Source organism: Carassius gibelio, chromosome A21 (genome assembly GCF_023724105.1).
Source record: "Carassius gibelio isolate Cgi1373 ecotype wild population from Czech Republic chromosome A21, carGib1.2-hapl.c, whole genome shotgun sequence".
Lineage (NCBI taxonomy): Eukaryota > Metazoa > Chordata > Actinopteri > Cypriniformes > Cyprinidae > Carassius > Carassius gibelio.
In genome coordinates this window covers 376,918-397,499 of record NC_068391.1, presented here as the reverse complement: position 1 = coordinate 397,499, position 20,582 = coordinate 376,918, and the positions used below count along the sequence as shown (strand labels likewise).

The 20,582-nt window shown below is 39.5% G+C and overlaps 2 protein-coding genes across 2 annotated transcripts in view; both read left to right on the top strand.

The window, feature by feature from the left end:
- Window positions 1-20,582, top strand: part of LOC127941903 (coiled-coil domain-containing protein 74B-like) — a 267,944-nt gene that overhangs the window by 106,657 nt on the left and 140,705 nt on the right. The gene's annotated exons all lie outside the window — the stretch shown is intronic.
- On the top strand, window positions 1,275-19,514 carry LOC127941902 (potassium voltage-gated channel subfamily KQT member 1-like). Its single transcript, XM_052537354.1, has 8 exons — window positions 1,275-1,407; window positions 2,814-2,867; window positions 2,958-3,084; window positions 14,060-14,135; window positions 15,556-15,650; window positions 15,834-15,880; window positions 16,049-16,110; window positions 18,442-19,514. The coding sequence occupies exons 1-8, from the start codon at window positions 1,275-1,277 to the stop codon at window positions 18,655-18,657; spliced, it is 810 nt and encodes a 269-aa protein (XP_052393314.1). The 3' UTR covers window positions 18,658-19,514.

The window sequence follows — 20,582 nt, the reverse complement described above, 5'->3', positions numbered from 1 at the left end:
TGTCCAAGCACATTAATAGAGAGGGGGAAAGGAAAAGGGAAGGAAAAGATGTGGTAGAAAAAAAGTGTGCAAGCAATAGGGATAACCGCACCCAGGAGAGGACTGTGAAACAAAACCCATTCAAAAATGTGGGGGAGATTCACAAAGAGTGGACTGCAGCTGGAGTCAGTGCTTCAAGAACCACTACACACAGACATATGCAAAACATGGGTTTCAGCTGTCGCATTCCTTGTGTCAAGCCACTCTTGATCAACAGACAACGTCAGAAGTGTCTCACTTCAAAAAGGACTGGACTGTTGCTGAGTTGTCCAAAGTTATGTTCTCTGATGAAATTAAATTTATCATTTTCTTTGGAAATCAGGGTCCCAGAGTCTGGAGGAAGAGAGGAGAGGCACACAATCCACATTGCTTGAGGTCCAGTTTAAAGTTTCCACAGTCAGTGATGGTTGGGGGTGCTTTCTTTGTATTGGTCTTAAGTAATATTCTAATTTTCTAAGATACTGAATTCTGGATTTTTCTTAGTTTTCAGTTATAATCATCAAAATTAAAAGAAATAAACATTTGAAATATATCAGTCTGTGTGTAATGAATAAATATAATATACAAGTTTAACTTTTTGAATGGAATTAATGAAATAAATCATCTTTTTGATGACATTCTAATTATATGACCAGCACCTGTATATATATATATATATATATATACACACACACACACACACACACAGGTGCTGGTCATATTTGCTTAGCACATAGGTGCCTCATTTGCTGATGTTTTTTTCAATTTGCATGTGTTTTCTTATGTTGCAGTGTGTTGCAGTGTGTTATATATATATATATATATATATATATATATATATATATATATATATATATATATATATATATATATATATATATATATAATAGCCTTATGACTGGTTTTGTGGTCCAGGGTCAAATTTATTAATCTTTGGAATTGGCTTTATTTTTTATTTTTAGTTTTGTTTTCATTTTAGTTTATTTTAGTATTTTTGTTAAGAAATATTAGCTATAATTTATTGGGTTTTTTTGTTTGTTTTTTTAACCATTTTAATACTTCAACTTCAACTGTGTGTGTTTAACTATGCTTGTGAGAGCCAGATATGTGATGAAATAATTATAAAATAGTCTATGTCTGGTTTTAAACCTGAGTACCAGCAAAGAATAAGTAGTACCTCTAAAGTTCCTCTAAAGTTCTTAGATTAAAAAAAAAAAAAAAAAATCTTTGACATTTTTTTCTTTGGCCAGGTGAAGATGAGGAAGAAAATGAAGAGCAATGACAGGGATGATGGACTGAGTTCTCCCACCATACCTTCCATAACGTATGACTCTTTAGATGATGGGAAGGATGGTGGACCAGATACAGTGTGCAGTATACAACAGTCAGGTATTGCCAGCAATTAAGATACTGCTATCCATTTCTCTCGCTCTTTTGTTTTTTACCTTTCATGCTCTTGAAGCATCTCTCCTTCTGATATCCTTGATTTCCCCTCTCCATTCTCACAGAAGGGGCTAACACACACAGAAGATGTGGTGAGCTCCAGTTAGTGTCTATGTGTCTGTATTCACTTGATAACTACCATTCCTTCTATGGCTGTTTTTATTTCTTTTTTTTTTTCACAGACAAATACAGTGAGGAAAATATGTATTTGATCTCCTTCTATTTTTTTTTTTTTTTTTTTAAGTTTGCCCAATTACAAAGAAACTAAGGGTCTGTCATTTTTACGGTAGGTTTATTTTAATGGATAGAGACAGAATACCAAAAATACCAGCCAAAAAATCCAGAAAAAAAAAATATATAATTGTTAGAGATTTATTTGCATTTCAGTGAGTGAAATAAGTATTTGATCCCCTACCAACCAGCAAGAATTCTGGCTCCCACAGATTGGTTATGTGCCCATGTGAAACACAGATTAGTCCTGCCACTTTAAGAAGTTATTCCTGATGTCAGCTCATTAGTTGTATAAGACATCTGTCCACACAATCTGTATCTTCCATTCCAACCATTTCCACCATCATGGACAATACCAAAGAGCTGTCAAAGGATGTCAGAGACAAGATTGTAAATCTGCACAAGGCTTGAATGGGCTACAATACATCAGCAAGAAGCTTGGTGTGAAGAAGCCAACTGTAGGTGCTAAGGGTACGGGACAGCTTAAGTGCATTGAGGTGCAAATGGATTGGGCCATGCACAGTAAAATCTTGGACGATAACCTCCTTCCCTCAGCCTGTACACTGAAGATGGGTTATGGATGGGTCCAGCATGACAATGACCCAAAACATACCTCCAAGGCAACAAAGGAGTGGCTCAAGAAGAAGTAAGGTCAGGAGGGGGCTAGCCAGTCTCCAGACCTCAGTCCTATATAAAATTTGTGTAGGGAGCTGAAACTTAGAGTCACCAAACGACAGCCAAGACACCTTGAGGGTTTAGAGATGATCTGTAAAGAGAAGTGGACCAAAATCCCTCCTGAGATGTGTGCAAACCTTTTGACCAACTACAAAAAAATGTCTTAACTCTGTGCTTGCCAACAAGGGTTTCTGTACCAAGTTCTAAGTCATGTTTTGCTTGGGGATCAAATTTAATTCAAACTGGTGGTATTCTGTCTCTGTCCGTTTAAAATAACCCTACCATAACAATGACAGATCCTTCATTTCTTTGTAAGTGGGCAAACTTACAAAATCAGCAGGGGATCAAATAAATATTTTCCCCACATGCCATTTTTTGTAGGTAAAGCTTCATATCCATGTTCATACCATTTTTAAAAGCATTGAGCTTGATCTCTCTCCTCACAGAGCGGGTGCCATCCTGGAACTCTCTATCCTCTTTCCAGTTCTCTACACCACCAGGTGGGTATCAAAACTTTGTTGGCTTGTTGAAATGGAGAAATGCAAAGACATCTCAGTCTGAAATTATGTGTGTGTTTTGTGTGTCTTTAGGGAGAAAGCCTGGGATTTTGGAAGTGCAGCCTCGGCCCACGCTCCAGAGGAGCAGCAGCATTGCAGATGATATGGAATCCGAGCTGGAACGAGAGATATCGCTCGTTCCAGTCACTCATGTGTCTCAGTGAGTAAAAACGTACCATTTTTAGCATAATTTAAACCGAGTCCATTTGCCAAACCGTAGACAGCAGAGAGTCAATTATTCAAGTTTCAGAAAGTTTCGCTACTTACAACATTTCAGAACTCTCCTGGATGGCATGTCATGCAATATCTAGAGGATAGGCAATTAAAAAAGCGTTAGCTTGATGGTGTCAGAGTTAGCACACCCCTGCAGTCCACACTCACAATATTGCCTCTGTAAATGCAAATGGGGTCTAATCATCCTGCTAATCTCTGCAGTCACTGGATTCTCAGCTCAAATCTTTTAACACATCTGCGCCATCTCTGCTGGAACACATCTCAGCTTTCCAAGCCCACCCACCTCAAGTGAAAACGTGGCTGGGAGAAGTGCACGGTGTATGTTTCTGGGCCCCAAAGCATTCCCATGAAGTGTGGTTATGTTGCAGGCTGTGTTTTGCCTGAGAGGAGGTCATTATCAGAATCTCTTTGGCCCATTAGCTGTTCAGCGTGTGGAACAGCGCAGGGCCTGTGTATAATGCAAACCATTTACTTACACAGGCAATGCAGCAATCCCGTCTCTGAATAATCTAATGAACCATGTCTCTGTTGGGGGTATACAGCCCATTAGATTATCCAGAGAGCCCCTTTCCATTTGCGATGGGATCCTCCACTCTAGAGTGTCTAACCTTAGGGCCTCTATTACCTGATTATAGAAAATACAAAGATGTTCAGGGTTTTTTCCATTTATTTTGAGAAACCACAAGAGGGCAGTGGAGTTTTGTAGCCCATACCCTTCTATGGCACTTCAAAGCATGAGTTTCTCTGAGTGTACAGTGGCAAAATCGCACTATTGCTGGTTTAAATGTGTATTATATCATACAGGGTGGCGTGGGAAGAAACTGAGGGAAAAAATCAGGGTGCTATTGTAGTCCAAGATTGGTTTTCAATCTTTGCACATTCTTGCATATTTACATTGACCTTGATGGAGCTGAAGCGGTAGCTGAAGTAGCTAGAATATTAAACTCAGACTCAGAATTGATACAATTACATGTTGCTTATACGCTGAGATAAATGTAATCATCTGGAAAAATGTAGGTGGATTCCACCAAAGCAACTTAAAAGAGATTTGAATTTTAATAAGGTCGGTATCATAAGTAGGATTCCTTTCTAAATCCACATTCTTAAGAGACATATTGCATCTCCTCTACAAAGGAGCCTTGTCACTACACGCTTTCATTTGATCTTTGAAGTTTAATGAGCTTTCATTCGCCTTCACACTGAGATGCAATGGCAACAGCTGGCTGTTCTCTCCCTCCCTCTCTCTCTTTCTTCTCCTGCTCAATGTGGGTGTGAGTACATGTTTATTTGTTTATGTCCAGCAGAGCAGGGTGGGGATTCAAACAGACCAGAACCATGATGTCTCTTCTCCTCTCTGCTCATCTTTTCTCCTCTTACTCAATCTCTTCTCCTCTTCGCTCCTGTCTGCTTCTCTCCTCTCCTCTCCCTTAGGACATTTGTCCTGCTCCTACCTTTGACCCAGGCTGTTAACTCTAGAGGTGGGAGAGGCACAAAAGCCTCCTCGTGCCTGCAGCTGAAACAGTTGGGCTGCGTTGGGGGTGGGGAAAGAACAATGCCACCGAAACATCTCTCTGAGACCGCCGCGCTCTTTAAACACACACTGATACACACTCTTACTACTAAATATTACATTTAGGATTGGTTGTGGCACAGTAAGGTGTGGTAACTAATGAATTTGTGATTTGAAGACTCTTAAAGTGTTCTGAATGTAGAAAGTAGTCATAGATGTTTTTTTTTTTTTCATTTCAAATACAAAGGTGTCTTTCGCAGCTGCCTGGATCAAAGAAAATAAACTCCTGTCCAGAGCGACACCGGTATAAAGATGAAATCAAAGCAAACGCAGGTGTGTCTGAAAGTGCCCATTTGTACTCACACGTATCTGCTGTTGCAGTCTTGTAGGGCTGTGGTGTGAGGTTTACCAAAGGAGACCTGAGCTGAAAAGATTGATTTATTCTCAGTAAACAGAGAAGGACTTCTAGTGGCGGAGGCCAAGCCTGGCCGTCTACACTGGTGCAGAGACAAAGAGCCATTGTCTGCGGCTCTACACACGCCAACAATAGCCTGATTGACAAGCGGTCCTAGTCGTAATGGGCTTCTGGGCTAAATAGTGCAACAGTGACTTTTGTTGGAAACACTCTTGTCTTCCAGAGCAATAATCTTCATGCTGGTCATTTTACAGAAATGCTACATGTGACTGCATTATATACAAATTTTCCTTAGAGCTGAACATACTACTAAGCTATTTATTTTTGAGTATCACCATGTTCATGATGGTATTTTTGATTCAGCAGTTAAATATTTGAAATATTTCCCACACACAGACTCGGGGTTTGCCTGTTAGAACCGAGTCTAGTGTGTGTGATGAGAGTATGCCTGTGTGATTTGGAGTGTGAGGCGTGCTGAATGGGACAGAAACATTGGCTCACTAATGCCTCTTCAGCGCGGCTTGCCAGCACAAGTTTCTTTATCTTGCCCGTCATGGCCCCTTTTCTTCCCCCCTTAACAGTAATTGTGTTTCGTTACAGTGTGTTAGAGCTAACGAGGGACATGGAGCGAGAGTCAGCCAAGCAGTGAAAGGCAGACAGAGAGAGAGGGAGAGTTGCACAGCAAGAAAGAACACATCCCAGATGATTCTCTCATTTGCTGTCAGACCAAAAGCCCAGCAAGGCTCTCTGTAGAAGTTTGTAACAGAACACTGCACATGGTGAACTTGACAACTAATCTGAAAAAAATTCCTGTTAGCAGCAGTTGACAGTTTTTTTTTTTGGACATTATTGATAGCTGATGCAAAAATTCTGTCATTATTTACTCATTCTCCTAGTGTTCTAAACCTGACCTGTCTCCTGCAAGACGAATCCAAGACAATATTAAAGAAATGGCTGAAACTCATTGCACCTTACTGCATCCTGCTGACTTCAATAAATAAATAAAATAAAATAAAATAATTATTATTTTTAAATGCTTTCTCTTCACTATTTCTTATATCCTAAGCTTGTACTGTTTTGGACAGTGTTTGAAACTTGTATTGCTTGCATCAGTAATTGCCTAATGAATAATTCTTTGCGCTACTTTGGATAAAGGTGTCTTCTAAATGAACAAATGCAAGAATATATTTCAAAAACAATTCTTAATGTTATATTTATATAATATATATATATATATATATATATATATATATATATATATATATATATATATATATATATATATATGGTGGAGTGTTGTTTTGGACCCCATTGACTTAAAAAAAAAAACAGATTAAATATTATGGTAACACTTTAGTATAGGGTCCAATTCACACCAATAACTAATTGCTTATTAGCATGTCTATTATTAACATATTGGCTGTTTATTAGTGCTTATAAAGTACATATAATGCATGACATCCATAATCCTACATAATGCCCTAAACTTAACAATTACCATATAAACTATTGATAAGCAGCAAATAAGGAGTTAATTGAGGCACAAGTCATAGTTAATGGTTAGTTAATAGTGAGAATTGGACCCTAAAATAAAGTGTGACCAATATGGGTAAAAATACTATTATGTTCTGCAAAAGAATAAAAGTTATACAGGTTTGGAATGACAAAAAATGACAGTAAATGATGACAAAATTTCTGGTTTTGCATCAACATTGTAAAATTCACACAGTACATTTGCCTCCATAACAATACATTTAACAACTCTGAGCACTAATATTTCCGTTTCACATTGTGAAAATAATATCAATGTGCCATATCGGGTTTCTTTCAGACGGCCCGGCAAAGTTAGTGACTTTGTTAGCTGGCAACACGATATGACAAAAGGCTCGGAGGCCCCTGGTGATGTATAAGGCCATGCGTTGAAATGAACGCTGTCAGTTTCTTTGCTGCTGTAATGTTTAGGATCATATGAGGCCACAAGTTTAGGACATAAGCCATTTAGTCATGGTGTATAGTAGCGGAGGACTCAATGTCAAAGTGAATGCTGCTTCGCTGTGTGTCACTCCTCATAAGGACATTTAATACTCTCCATATTCGCCTGCCGCTTTGATGCTCGGGATGAAAGAGATCTTTGCTTGGCTGAAGCCAGAGGAACCCCTGCTGAGTGTGTGTGCGAGCATCTTGCTCCCGCACGCCTTTGTGCGCACATATGTGTGTGTGTGATGGCTTCTTGCCAGCGGCCCAGACTCCGCCCCGGGCTTTTACCCCGGCGTACAACATCCAGCCTCTGGTCAGCTATTATCAGTCATTACTGCCTCAGTGGCCTTATCTCAGCTGACCACTTATTAAAATGTCATTGAGGTATTTGAGCTTGAGGGGGAAGACAGAGCTGATATTTGGGATAATGCCCTGTACCGCGCAGGCGTGCCCTCTTAAACCTTGTGATTCTCAGACGGCAGCTAATCGGAGCACTCTTCCCCTCCTCATCCACAGAGCTATTCTTAGACACACAGGGCCCCCATGAGCATTTTAGTGTCACAGTGCCACGATCCTACAGCCTGTGGTGCACACCGCCACACAAAGGTCTTCATGCTTTGACTCGCTGAGACGAGTCACAAGAGTGCACATGGCTTCAATGGGTGGGGGGGTATTGTAGGAATTGACATGTGTTTATGATTCATCATATGACGTAACAAAACATCAGGGAGGGTTTGAGTATGTGGGTCGCTACTTGGGATGATTGAGTTGTAAATTATATCTAAACTTACAATTGCTGGGGCAAAATTTCTTCCTACAGATTGGCTGCTTTTTAAAATCAAATCAATTAAAAGGAGTATATATAGGCTACTCACACATACCAAAGTTTGAAAACAAGTCTCTTATGCTGACCAGGGCTGCATTTATTTGATCAGAAATACAGTTAAACAGTAATATGAACTATTATTAACATTTAAAATAACTGTTTTCTATTTTAATATTTTTAAAAATGTATAATTTATAATAAGTGATGGTAAAGCTGGATCTTCTGCAGACTTTCGTCCGTTCTTCAGTGTCACATGATCCATCAGAAATCATTCTAATATGCTGATTTGCTGTTCAAGATACATTTCTTATTATTATCAATATGAAAGTGGTTGTTCTGAGTAATATTTTTGTTAAAATGATGATACATTTATTTCAAGATTCTTTAATGAATAGAAAGTTGGTTCACACTTTATTTTAAGGTCCAATTCTAACTATTAACAAACCATTAACTACAAATTTTGCCTTAATAAACTCCTAATTTTCTGCATATAAATAGGCTATAGGGTAGTTGTAGAGTTTAGGTATAGTTTAGGGATGCAGCATATGGTCATGCAGAATATATGCTTTATAAGTCCTAATAAACAGCCAATATTTCAATAATAGGCATGCTAAGTGAGAATCGGTCCCTAAACTAAATCATTACCAGAAGATGAAAAGAACAGCATTTATTTTGTAACAATGTAAAATCTTTACTCTCACTTTTGAATCAATTTAATACATCCTTGCTGAATAAAATAATTTCTTTAATAAGTGGAAAAAAGCTTTTGCCAAAAATGTAAATCTAGTAAAATGTACAACTCTGAAAATGTTTAATAATTATGAAAACATTATACAACAGCTTATGGATCCAGTAGTTAGTGACAATTTATCTCCATAAATCTCTTTCTATGTACATAATTTATGTGCTGGACATAATTTTACCATTATCCTTCTGTAATTTTGCATGCTCTCATTTAGTCATAAATCTGTCTGACTGGGTTTGTCTTTTGCAGTACCACGGAGGTCATGTTGGTGTGAAAGAGAGTGTTTGTGTGTGTGTACATGGATGCTTTCCAGTGATAAGAACAGAGAGAAGCCCGGTGATTGTGATGTTTTCTGTTTATCTGCATTTACTTACACTCAGATTAGCAGAGGAGGTCAAATAACAGGCTCATTTTCCTACCTTACAAACAATCAAATAAAATGCCACTGAATTTCTATCACCTTTGCAGATTCAGTTATTTCTTGCAGTTTATACACAGTAAGATCCTCCTCCTTCCCCTCTGAATTCCTCCTCTCCGTCCCCAAAATTAAATCACTTTAGCACTAATAATCAATGCAAAAGATGTTGCACATGTTGCCCTAAGGAGCGGTTGCTGACCTTGGATAAGGTGTTCTCTCATCCACCCTCCACTAATGAGGGTTAGATGCACAGAAGGGTGTATGTCATTTCCTAAAACAATTGGCCAAGCTGAGATCACCTCCTCAGACCAAATGTTGCTAGATATATATATATATATATATATATATATATATATATATATATATATATATATATATATATATATATATATCATGACTACCTTTAAAATGCATTATACATAAAGGCTTAAAAATAATGTTTACAGGTTTGAAGCGACATTAACAAGAGATGACAGAATTTTCATTTGTTTAGGTAACTATCCCTTTGATTTTGTCTTGCTTGTTGTGGGATTATTGTTTTGTAATAATCACAATGTCAGTACATTAAGGTACATAATGCAGGGTTAATGCTTTCTAGACAAACTTCTTTGCATGTTTCAGTTTCATCTATGGCCCTCCAGTGGATTTGCAGTTTCTTTCACATCTGGCTGCTTTTGTTAAGCAAGCTCAAAAAAGAAAAAAAATATATATATTAGGAAGGGAAGAGAGATTTGCAGTCTGCCTTTGGCAGAAATAAGACCTCATATGATTGTCTCCCTTTCTCTTTCTCTCCCTATCTGTCTGTTTGTCTGTCACTCCATCTTTTTCTTTCTTTCCTTTTTCTGTCCCAGTGGGAGTCTTTCTCCCTTTGCGTACGTCTCCACCAGTGTTCACCATTAGCCAGGCTTTGTGCCAGCACTAGAGGCAGATGGTGACCCTGCTGGGGTCATGAGACCAGCGTTGCTATGCTGGTAACCATGACTGGAGAGAGGAAGTGGCACTGCTTTAGGGACAGATGGGGTGGTTCCCATGTTCTATCTCTTGTGTCCTCCACCTCTCTCTCTCTCTCTCTCTCTGTCATCTTTGCATGTTCCATTGGAATGACAAACACCCAGGGAGGTATGATTCCTGAACTCTGTGCAGATCGCTGGCAGATTCCAACCTGAGCTTATCAATTTAGCTTCTGTAGTTTCAAATAATGTTCCACCAAAACATGATCATCCTTCCATATCTATCTCTGAGATTCATGTCACACTGATCATTATACCATAGATATTTACTGCTCAAGAGTCATTCAGCGCTTCACATCATGTAAACCCTTTAAGAAAATGCTGTTCTTTTCAGCTTTCTATTCATTCATTTTTCTTCAGCTGCAAATCAGCACATTAGAAACTACTTTGATTATGTTTTTATTACCTTTCTGGACATGGACAGTATACCGTACACACAGTTTCAATGGAGGGACTGAGAGCTCTCAGACTAAATCTAAAATATCTTAAACTGTGTTCCAAAGATAAATTGAGGTCTTACTGGTTTGGAACGACATAAGGGTGAGTTGTTAATGACATAATTTTCATTTTTGTGTGAACCAACCCTTTAAGAGAAGATATCGCCACCAGGAAAGCAGTTTTTATAATGAGATGGTGATCTGAGATCTCCTCTATAGGCTTGACGGGAGGCCTACAGAGAGCCTCTAACACCATAGCCAGGTCCCACGTTGGGACACAAGAACGTACCGGAGGTCTCAGCCTCAGCGCACAGTGAAAGAAACGTGTAACTAGGGGGTGTCTGCACACTGACTGGCCACCAAGAGGGGCATGGTAGGCTACAATGGCCGCCACGTAGACGTTCAGGGTGGAATGGGACCACTCTGCGGGGAAGTGGGCCTGCAGGATTTCCCGACCCAGAACTCCGCTTAGACCCACGTTCCTGAGACGGGGGGAGCATGTGAGGCGACGATCTGTTTTTGTGTCTCCCTGTATGAGGAGTTGGTACATGGCGGTAGCTGCCCCCGCCCGGCAGCCTCCGGAACTAGAGAACGAAGAGGGAGGAACTGCTGGAACGCCGCCACCTGTTTGCGAGCCTCCTTGTACCTGTTGACAATGGAATTAACGGTGTTGCCGAACAGGCCCGAGGACACAAGCAGGGCATTCATAAGGCAGACCCTATCTTTGTCCCTCATATCTGAAAGAGTCAGCCACAAAAGTCTCCCCGCAGCCACCATAGCTGCCATAGATCGCCCAGTGCCACGGGCGGTCTCTTTAGTAGCACGGAGAGACAAATCAGGGGGACTTCTGAGTTCCTTGATATCCTCAGATTTTACATGCTCATGCTCAACTAGTTCCTTCAGCAGGTCACTTTGGTATGCCTGTAACACTGTCATGGTGTGCAGACATGCACCAGCCTCACCCACTGCTGAGTACCCCTGGCCCAACAGCGCGGAGGTGGTACGCAGTGGCTTTGAGGGCAATGACGGATCCTTCAAAGACGATGACGTACCTTGAGACAGTCTTATAGCCGCGCTCACTCATCTCCGTTACATTGCCGTAATGATCAGAAGTGGTAATGAAGAGGTGGGACAAGAAGGGCTTTGCCCATGATTTACACGCCTCGGTGTGCAAATTGGGGGAAAAAGGCAGGCTACAGCGTGGAGGTGGTGGCTTAGTTTGCAGAAAGCGCTTATCCAACTTGCTATTCTGCAGTTCAATCTATCTCTCCGTGGGCCAATCGATGTTCATCTTACAATCTCCAGCAGCTCCTCATAGTGGGGTAACTGAGGGGGGTGAATCCTCATCAACGCCTACCACGTCTACCTCCTTGGAGGAAGACAGGTAAAGCATCGAGCCTTCTCCCTGGCGGGAGGGGCGGGGGTGGGGTAGCGTCGGAGCGTGCTTCGGATCCCTGAGAATGGGTACTGGATCTGGCGGGTGAGGAAGAAGATAGGGACTCGCTCATCTCCATTCCTTCCCCCAGATCCAACTGTGACTCTGCATGCTCCGCTCCGAGGCAGACAGCGCACAAACTGTGTGTATCCCCACCCATAATGTAATGCGGGCAGGGAGGAACACACAGCTTGAAATGCTGCCTGCCCTCGCCCAGTTTGTGCTTAGCCTTTTGAGGTGTTTTTGACATGTTTGGAGGGACATAACAACCCTTAATAAGACTCACAAACTAATATGTACAGACACACACAGAGCACTTGCTGAAAGACATGAGGCTAAATGCCGGTTTTGCTGCACATGCTTTAAAACTTTCTGGTCTCTGACATCACCCGCCTAAGATGTCTCGCCCATCCATTGGTCTTATTACACACATGAGTCACGGTGAAGGTGTTCCCAAAGTGTTCTCCGACACAGCTCAAGTTCCTGAAGAGGAATTCCAAGCTTCAATTTTGTTATACTAGTCTTGTTTATTTTATCATAATTATAATGTGTATCTGTTTCCAAGAATATATATTCATGGAAATAGATCATAAACTAAGTTATACTAAATATGCAAAATCGTATCAGTTTTTACATTCTGAAGTTTTCCATTACCTCTTTTCCTCCTCTATTAACAGGGGTTGCATTACCATTTGTATGATAATGCTCAAAGCTATGAAGGCTTGCTATTTAACCACTGGCAAAATAACCCAGAGGGATGCTGCTTGAAGTCTAGAGTAGCACTGCCAAAGAGCAGTAAATTGGCAGTTGCCTGCAGCACGGCATATCCCTCATTTCCCTGTAGCCCGCAGCAAGGGAGAAACCAGAAACTGTCAGCCAGCCATGTCCATTAAGTCAATGAGGCTTGATAGCCTGCAGCCAGTCTTCTGCTAATGCAGTTTAAAGAAACTTGTGTGAGTGCACTCAATCTTTTGTCAGAGTGACATGCAACAGACACGAGCCTTAGCATGCTAACATGATACAGGCACATATCGCATATAGCCGACGTGTAATAGAAAGTGTAGCTCTCATACTTAGGCTTTCTTTGAGCAAATGTCCTGTTCCCCTAGATAACCTTGGGTCTCCTGGGAGTCAGCGCCCTTCCCCCCATCAAATCTCAGTGCTGTGGATTTTGAAACCTTTGAAAAGCAAAGAGAGCCTTGTATTTTCTCTTAGACACTGTGTCCTGGTCGTGACCCTTGTGCTCAATGACCACTTGCAAAGGTCCTGACCACATAAACAGCATCTGGAGTGGCTTTGGACTGCACCTGAAGGGCCTGCTGGAGGCGGCTGATAGGATTGTTTTGCAAATGGTTTTGAAAATGTGAAAGGTCATTGATTGTGCTTAGTTAGTTAGTGGTGACATAAACAACCATAATGTCAGATGCCACAATTATGACCACAAAAAAAAAATGCAGTTTTCATTTCCTAAAACTGTAAAATTCTTCAATAATCTTAAGACTTAAAGGGAAGTTAAAATTCTGTCATTAATTACTCACCCTAGTTCCAAACCCATAAGACCTTCGTTCATGATCAGAACACATATTAAGATATCTTTGATGAAATCTGAGAACTTTCTGATACTGCAATGACAACATTGGAACTGCCGTGTTTAAGGCCCAGAAAGATAGAAAGGACATTGTCAAAATATGACGTCACTAGTTCAAGCTTTCAACAATTCAACAATTTCTTCTCTTCGGTGTCAGTCTTCAATATGTTTTCAGGAGAATAGATGCACCAAAGTTTAACAGGTTTGGAATGACAGGAGTAATGGAACTTACAGCAGTAATTAATGAAATAATTTTAATTTTTAAGTGATCTATCACTCGATCGAGTGAACAAAATAGTAAATTGAGGGAACGCAATAGTAATCGTGTGCACGTTTTAGTACATTGAGGGAATTAATTAGTAAATCGTGCACACAATTTAGCCTACTATTTTTTCCTGCATGACATGTGCGGGGATTCGTACTGCACAGTTGAAAAAGAAAGTCATACAATAACACAGTTTTCAATTTGAGTGAACTGTCCCTTTAAAATGGGCTTTAAGTATCTTTTCTCCATACTAATCATGACACATAACCACACAGGTTGCGGGATTCCCACCGAGCTGCCATTCGTGTGATCCAGAGAATGTTCTACTTTGTAGCCAGAAAGAATTTCCAGGTAAGATTTTAATTTTTCTGCTTGCAAAAACAACGAAAATGTAATCAAATTAGCATGATGTTTCGTGAACGTGATGCTATTATGCATATATGATAATAAAGAAACATCAGTGACTTTTAAATTCACGTTTCCAGCAAGTAACATTCCTTAATGAATTTCAATGTAAGCAGTGAATAAGTTGCCTTTTGAAACGTAAAGAAGGAAAGATCTTGAGTTGAGACTCATTTGGTAATAGCAGATGCTCTGCCGGAGTCCTTAAAAATACTTGCTAACCTTAATAGCTGTCCTACACAGTTTCTTCTTCTTTGTGCGATTGTGTGACACTTGATACTCGTTACTGCACTTTGTTTGTTCTTTCCCTTTGCCCTCCCATCCTTTCATTTGAACCGCTATAGCCTCAGTCATCTCTCAATCCCCTTATTTTCTCCAAGTCCTTCTCCCCTCCTCTCACACACTCTTGCGACACAGATCACGCACTTTGGAGTGTTTGTCAAATGCTGCTGGCTACATTTGCTGTCTGATGTCATGACGGTGTTTACCCTCCTTTGAATGGATTTAGCTTCTCCTGAAGTGTGTAATTTGTTCCGGAGATGTGTGAACGTTTGGTTATTTCACTGACATTAATCAAACTGAGTTTAAGTTCTGTAGCAAACCTGGAGCTTCAGACATTTTCCCTGTGTTAGTCAGGAACTCAAATAAGTTGAAATAGCTATAAGCATCATCACCTGTGCTCAATTATGCCCTGAGAGCAATGATTAAGTGTTTGATCAGTTTGGTGTCAGCAGATAAGAATCGGTTTCCTCAAAGTTGACAATCAAAAGGAAATATTTCCCCTTTGGGCTGGTTTGATTTTGTAGGCTGGTTGTATGAAGTAAAGAGTTCACCCTGGTGATGATTTTATTCTTCAGACTTTATTAACCTGAAGTTTCACTCATGGCCAACCATTAGGGCCTTAGGCAAGACCATATCAAGATTTTATGTTTAAAATGTAGAAACGTATAAGGAAGTTGCATTCTCTCAATATGAGTTCAAAGTGTAAGAATGATGCAATAATTCAAAAAAATCTTAAAATCATAAAATCTTAATGTACTATAATAATAAGTTAAATGTATGTTAAATATAAATATTTAAGTTAAATATAAACATAGGTCCTATGCACATCTTTCCTTTTATATAATACCATTTTTGTTCTTTTATTCAGCAAGGATGCATTCAATTGCTGGAAAAAAATAAAACTGACACTAAAGGCATCTATAAAGAACTTTTCATTAAATAATACTGAAACAAATGTCTGTGTGTATGTATGCGTGTAGTCTTTTTCCAGTAACGTTAACAAAACCCTGGAATAGTACTGTATTTTTCGTAAACATGACTATTTGATTATAATTGAAATATTCTATCATTTTGGCTGTTTTTGCAGCAAGCACGTAAACCGTATGATGTGAGGGATGTCATTGAGCAGTATTCACAGGGTCATCTCAACCTCATGGTGCGCATCAAGGAGCTACAGAGAAGGTGGGATGAGGACTTTAACATTTCTAAACATGGATGGCATTTATAATAGCGAAATTAATGACTGTTTCATGACCTTTGGGTAAATAAAGCTGAGAAGTTAAGAGTACATCCATCCCTGTCTCACATTTCATCTGCCATTTCTGTACATCAACATTTCCCATGCTGCACACTTGGCCCTGACAGACTGGATCAGTCCTTAGGGAAGCTGTCTTTCTTCCAGACAAGTTCAGGTAAAGCTCACTCATTACCCTCTCTCATTGCTCAACCCCACACATTGTTTTTCTACAGTTTTGACCCCCTTGTTGTTCTTAATGTTGGTGTTTATTGTTGTCTTGTAGTCTTAGTGCACATTCAAGTTTATGCAGCATTTTTTATAGCACCATTTTTGTCTCTTTTAGAGCGCATGAAAGACAAAGGCATAAACACTATTGGCTCCAGACTCAACAGGATGGAAGAGAAGGTAAGCGCTTGAATATTACTGGACAGTCATAGCATTTTTGTGTTTTAAAAGCACAGGGAAAACTTTATTACTATTGAGGATTCAAGTTTCTGAAACATCTTTTTAGTTAATACCATGTGCTTTTGAATTTTACTGCGCTATAAACTCCGAAACCAATCATTTCCAAGAGGTTACTCATTAGTATAACAATAACAAGTTCCAGTTCTTTAGTTTATTAATGCACACAGCACAATTGGTTCAGCAAGGACTCTACTGATAAGGATCTGTAAGCTTCATTCATCAAGCCTTAACCAAGAGACAGAAGGAACCTCTCTCTTTCTCTGCCTTCAATCAAACATCACTTTTTGAATACTTCTCAAACATCTTCTGTGAGTGATGTGTGCTGATAAAGGAGTTAAGACTCTAAAAAGAACAGCTTTCTGGGTTGTGTGTGTTGTGTGTGTGTGTGTAAACGTGAGAGGTCTGTTGGCCTCTCAGGATGACGGGGATTCAGGAGCTGTACAAACACTCACTCTGCTCCTGTTCATTTGCCACTCCAGCCATAAATCCTTTTACAAACAGCTCTCATCCCAGACACGAACTCGAAACAGCGTGCAGACTTGTTCACATGATCTCTCTCTCTCACATACTCACTCTCTTTCTCCCACATTGTCTCTTGTAGATGTCTGAGTAAGAAGCAAATTGACTCATTTTATGAAATGCCTTTAAAAAGCCTGTTTGACATGTTTTAAATTCTTTACTGAGAATGTTTAGAAAAGCATTGTAAGAGAAATTAGATCTTTTTTACGGGTTTCATAGCTGACATATCTTGGCATCTTTTTTCCAGTTGTATTTCCTTTTATTGGTTTATATATGAAAATCATAATAATAATCAAGTTGGTGACTTTAGGATAGATTTGATCTCATTGGCTTGCAAATGTTTGGCACAATGGCACATTTCTGTCACAATACTAGTGACTGATGCATTGAGTAGCCAAATTAAGTATTTCCCAGCAGGACACACAGTCTTTAACATTTTTTCTTTAAAGACCTGTTTGAAAATGTGTCATTAGTTGAAGAGTATGTGAACGGGATACCCTGCCCCTTACAGTGTCATTCTTCTTCCCATAATTCTGAGGTAAACAGGAAGCAGGCAGTGTTTGGTCCCCTGCCCCTTCAATCGCCGACGCTAAAGTGCCCTTTCGGTCCAGTCTATAGGCCCCCGGAACGCAATTTCTATAGAGGGGCAGCTGTACTGTTTAATATTATTGTGGAGACCATGACAAGTTTGATTTGGAATTCTTTCAGGATGATAAGGATATGATTTTCCCATCAAAAAAATAAATTTTCCATCAAATTTCAAGTTAATAATATTTCACAGAGAATAGTTTTATGGTTTACATGGTAGAAATATTAAAAGTGGTTTTTTATAGTATAATACTTTTTTTTTACTTTTAACTTGTATGCGAGTGTGAATAATTGACAGAATTTGTATTTTTTGAAGAATTTTGCTTTTAAGCTTCGACTCAAGATCTTCTTTTTCTCTGCTTGATTAGCAGTGTCCAAAAATTCATGTCTATAAGGGGAACGGCTGTATATGTTTACATGCTCTAATCTCCTGCTGCACTCTGTATGTTGGGATGTGTTTGTATGTGACCGTGGTGCCACTATCATTGTGTAAACTGTGGTTCAGCACGGAGACACTCGTCTGGTAATTTCTAATGGAGTGTAGACAGCACTGGCTCCACACATCACTTAGCCTCTACCCAAGGGAAAGAACCTCATGACATTTGGCTCCCCAACTGTAAAATAAAGAATAACAAGTATTTCCCTGACAGTTTTCTTCCTTTCAAACATGAATCCCTTTAAATATTTAACAAGAATCCCCACTGGTGTTGATGTATGATGTTTTTCATGCACATAGACATTCTAGAAAACATTCTTTTTGAAATTTCAAATAAAACTAAGAATACCACTGTACAAAATACTATTTTCAGTCTTTCTACTTGAAAATATCAGTGTTCCTTTTGTTCTTTTTTTTAACTGTAGACCTGGTTATAAATAGTTTCCACTCAATTCACTTTTAACAAATTACTGTGACCTAATCTACTCATGTTTCGACTATTCATCATCACCTAACTGATCAAACGGTAATCCCATTTTAAACATATAAAGAATAGATTTATTGCCTTTTCTAGTCTATTCATTCAGATGGGATCTTATATCAGGCGCTGGTGTTTTACAGCTTGTATTGACAGTTTGACTCTTGTTCATGCCATTTACAGGCTGACAGTTATTTAAAAAAAAAAGTTTTGAAAGTTGTGTTGAGGTCACACTCTCCTTTCCCCGCAGATCACACACATGGACAGGACACTGAACAGCATCGCAGAATCTCTTAACCTCATGTTGGCAAGGGAGAGAAGGGAAGATCTGGCCAGAGGGAAGGAACTGCGCAGCAGCTTCCACCGCCAATCAGCCACCTTCACCCTCTCAATGCCGAGCAGACAGGACAGCCTGACCAGCTCTGAGCAACTGTCCACAACAACTGTTATTCATGAGGACAGCTGAGATGCTAAAGCAGCACTAAACCACATAGCGCCTGATACTGGGTCTGTTTCAGACGGAATTCATATAAGAGATCAGTTTTGTTCGGCTTCAGCATAGGCTGATCTTGACTAATCCTGTTCATCTTTAGACAGTTGAATTTCTTTTGAAGCAACAAGATGTGTACATATTTTTTGAATACCATTAAGTATGATTTTGAGTTTTTGTTTATTCAGTTATTTTCTTATTATCTTCTTATATATAAACGGTTTTCCATACTTTTTGTGAGTGTTTGACTACTTCTGCTCCACACTCTTAAAAATAAGGGTTCTAAAATGGGTTTTTGCAGTGATGCCAAGAACTAATGGGTTCCCAAAGGAACCTTTTCATAGCGTGAAGAATATTTTAACTATATAGAAGTTTTTGTGCCATGTAAAGTTTTCATGGATAGATATAGATGCCAATAAAGAACCTTTATTTTTAGGAGTACACATGTGAACATTGTGACCTTTTTTTGGAGGGTTATGATTTTCTGAATGTTTTTAAATGATTTCTGTTGACAGGAACAAAATGTGTGCTCTTTGCTCTCGATTATGAATCACTAATAAGCTTTTAGAGGCACACAAATTTGTAAATACTGCTTAACTTCAGCAGCATAAAAACTTAGCTCTGTCCTCTCAATCATGTTTTATGTATATTCCTTCACCAATATGAATGTACTAGTTTTTGTACAAAAAAAGAAAAAAGAAATACTGTTTCCTAGAAACACTACTGATTCAATTCCCCAGTAAAATCCAAACTAATTTTTATGAAGTACTTTGTCAAAACTGCAACATTGACAAAAGTTCTATCCTGAATAAACATCTTGATTTTTTCTTTTTCCCATGTTTTCAGTGTTTTAATTTCTGCCATGTTTCGGTGAGGTCAAACGCCACAAGTGTGTGGGCAGTCTGGCTTCCCGCTCTTTCCCTTCGCCATCTGACCAGAATTGTGCTATTTATGCTGGTGTGGAGGCATTTATGGCATTCGGTAGCAGTTGTCTTTTTTTTTTTTTTTAAAGTCTTTCAGTGACACTTTCAGAATTCCTTTAGAGCATCCTGACAGATCAGTGACTTATGCAGCACACGACCATATGGGGAGCTCCGTGACCTCTGATCTTATAACAATACATTGGCTCTCAGGGGTGAGGGGTTTTGTTGCTATGGGGATGACTACATGCACACCCTCTGACCTTATCCTGGGCAGGAACACGGCTGTCCACTCTGCCTTTGTTCGGCACAGCTCCTCGTATGGACCATTGTCACCTGTAATATGTGCAACAAATCAGACATTCCGTCACATACGCATTCCTGAAAACCATGAAAATTTTGTCTTTATCACGCCTTTCTTGAAGGCTTAGGATTACATTTTGGGAAAGCTGAAGTAGCAAACCAGGATGTCAGCTTCCTCTATAACCATTTGTGCCAACTTAATCTCAAGTCAATAAAACCAAACCAGTTCATATCTGGCTTATAAATTTCCAAATAAATGAATAAATAGTCCCAAACGGTCCCTGCTACACTTTACCTCCTCATGGCAAGACAACTATGTCAACAAAGGAATCAACAGGACAACAGTATTGGCAGACACCACAGAGAGCAGGCATGCTACAGAGGGGGTCTGGCCCATATGCCGCCAGATAAATGATAAGCCTTTGTTATTCGTTTAAAAGGACGTACTGCTGTCACTGTCTCTGGGACCGCTGAGCAAACTTTGGGACCAAATGCCATTAATTCAAGCTAGTGAACCCATAGAGGTGTATCCAGCCTTGAAGACACAGCTTGCCAGTGCCTCCGCTAGTTTTATGGGTTTTATTAGTGAAAGAAAACCAGCTCTGAAATAGAAAGGGCTGCAGGGCTGATGGTTTTTGCTGCATACTGCAGATGAATTGTTTTATATATATATATATA

Bases quoted from the DNA above. Each gene is read 5' to 3' on its own strand.
- LOC127941902 (XM_052537354.1), top strand. From the start codon at position 1,275: ATGAGGAAGAAAATGAAGAGCAATGACAGGGATGATGGACTGAGTTCT. The intron at 2,868-2,957 runs GTGGGTATCAAA...GTGTGTCTTTAG, and splicing joins CCAGTTCTCTACACCACCAG to GGAGAAAGCCTGGGATTTTG. The intron at 15,881-16,048 runs GTAAAGCTCACT...TGTCTCTTTTAG, and splicing joins TTTCTTCCAGACAAGTTCAG to AGCGCATGAAAGACAAAGGC.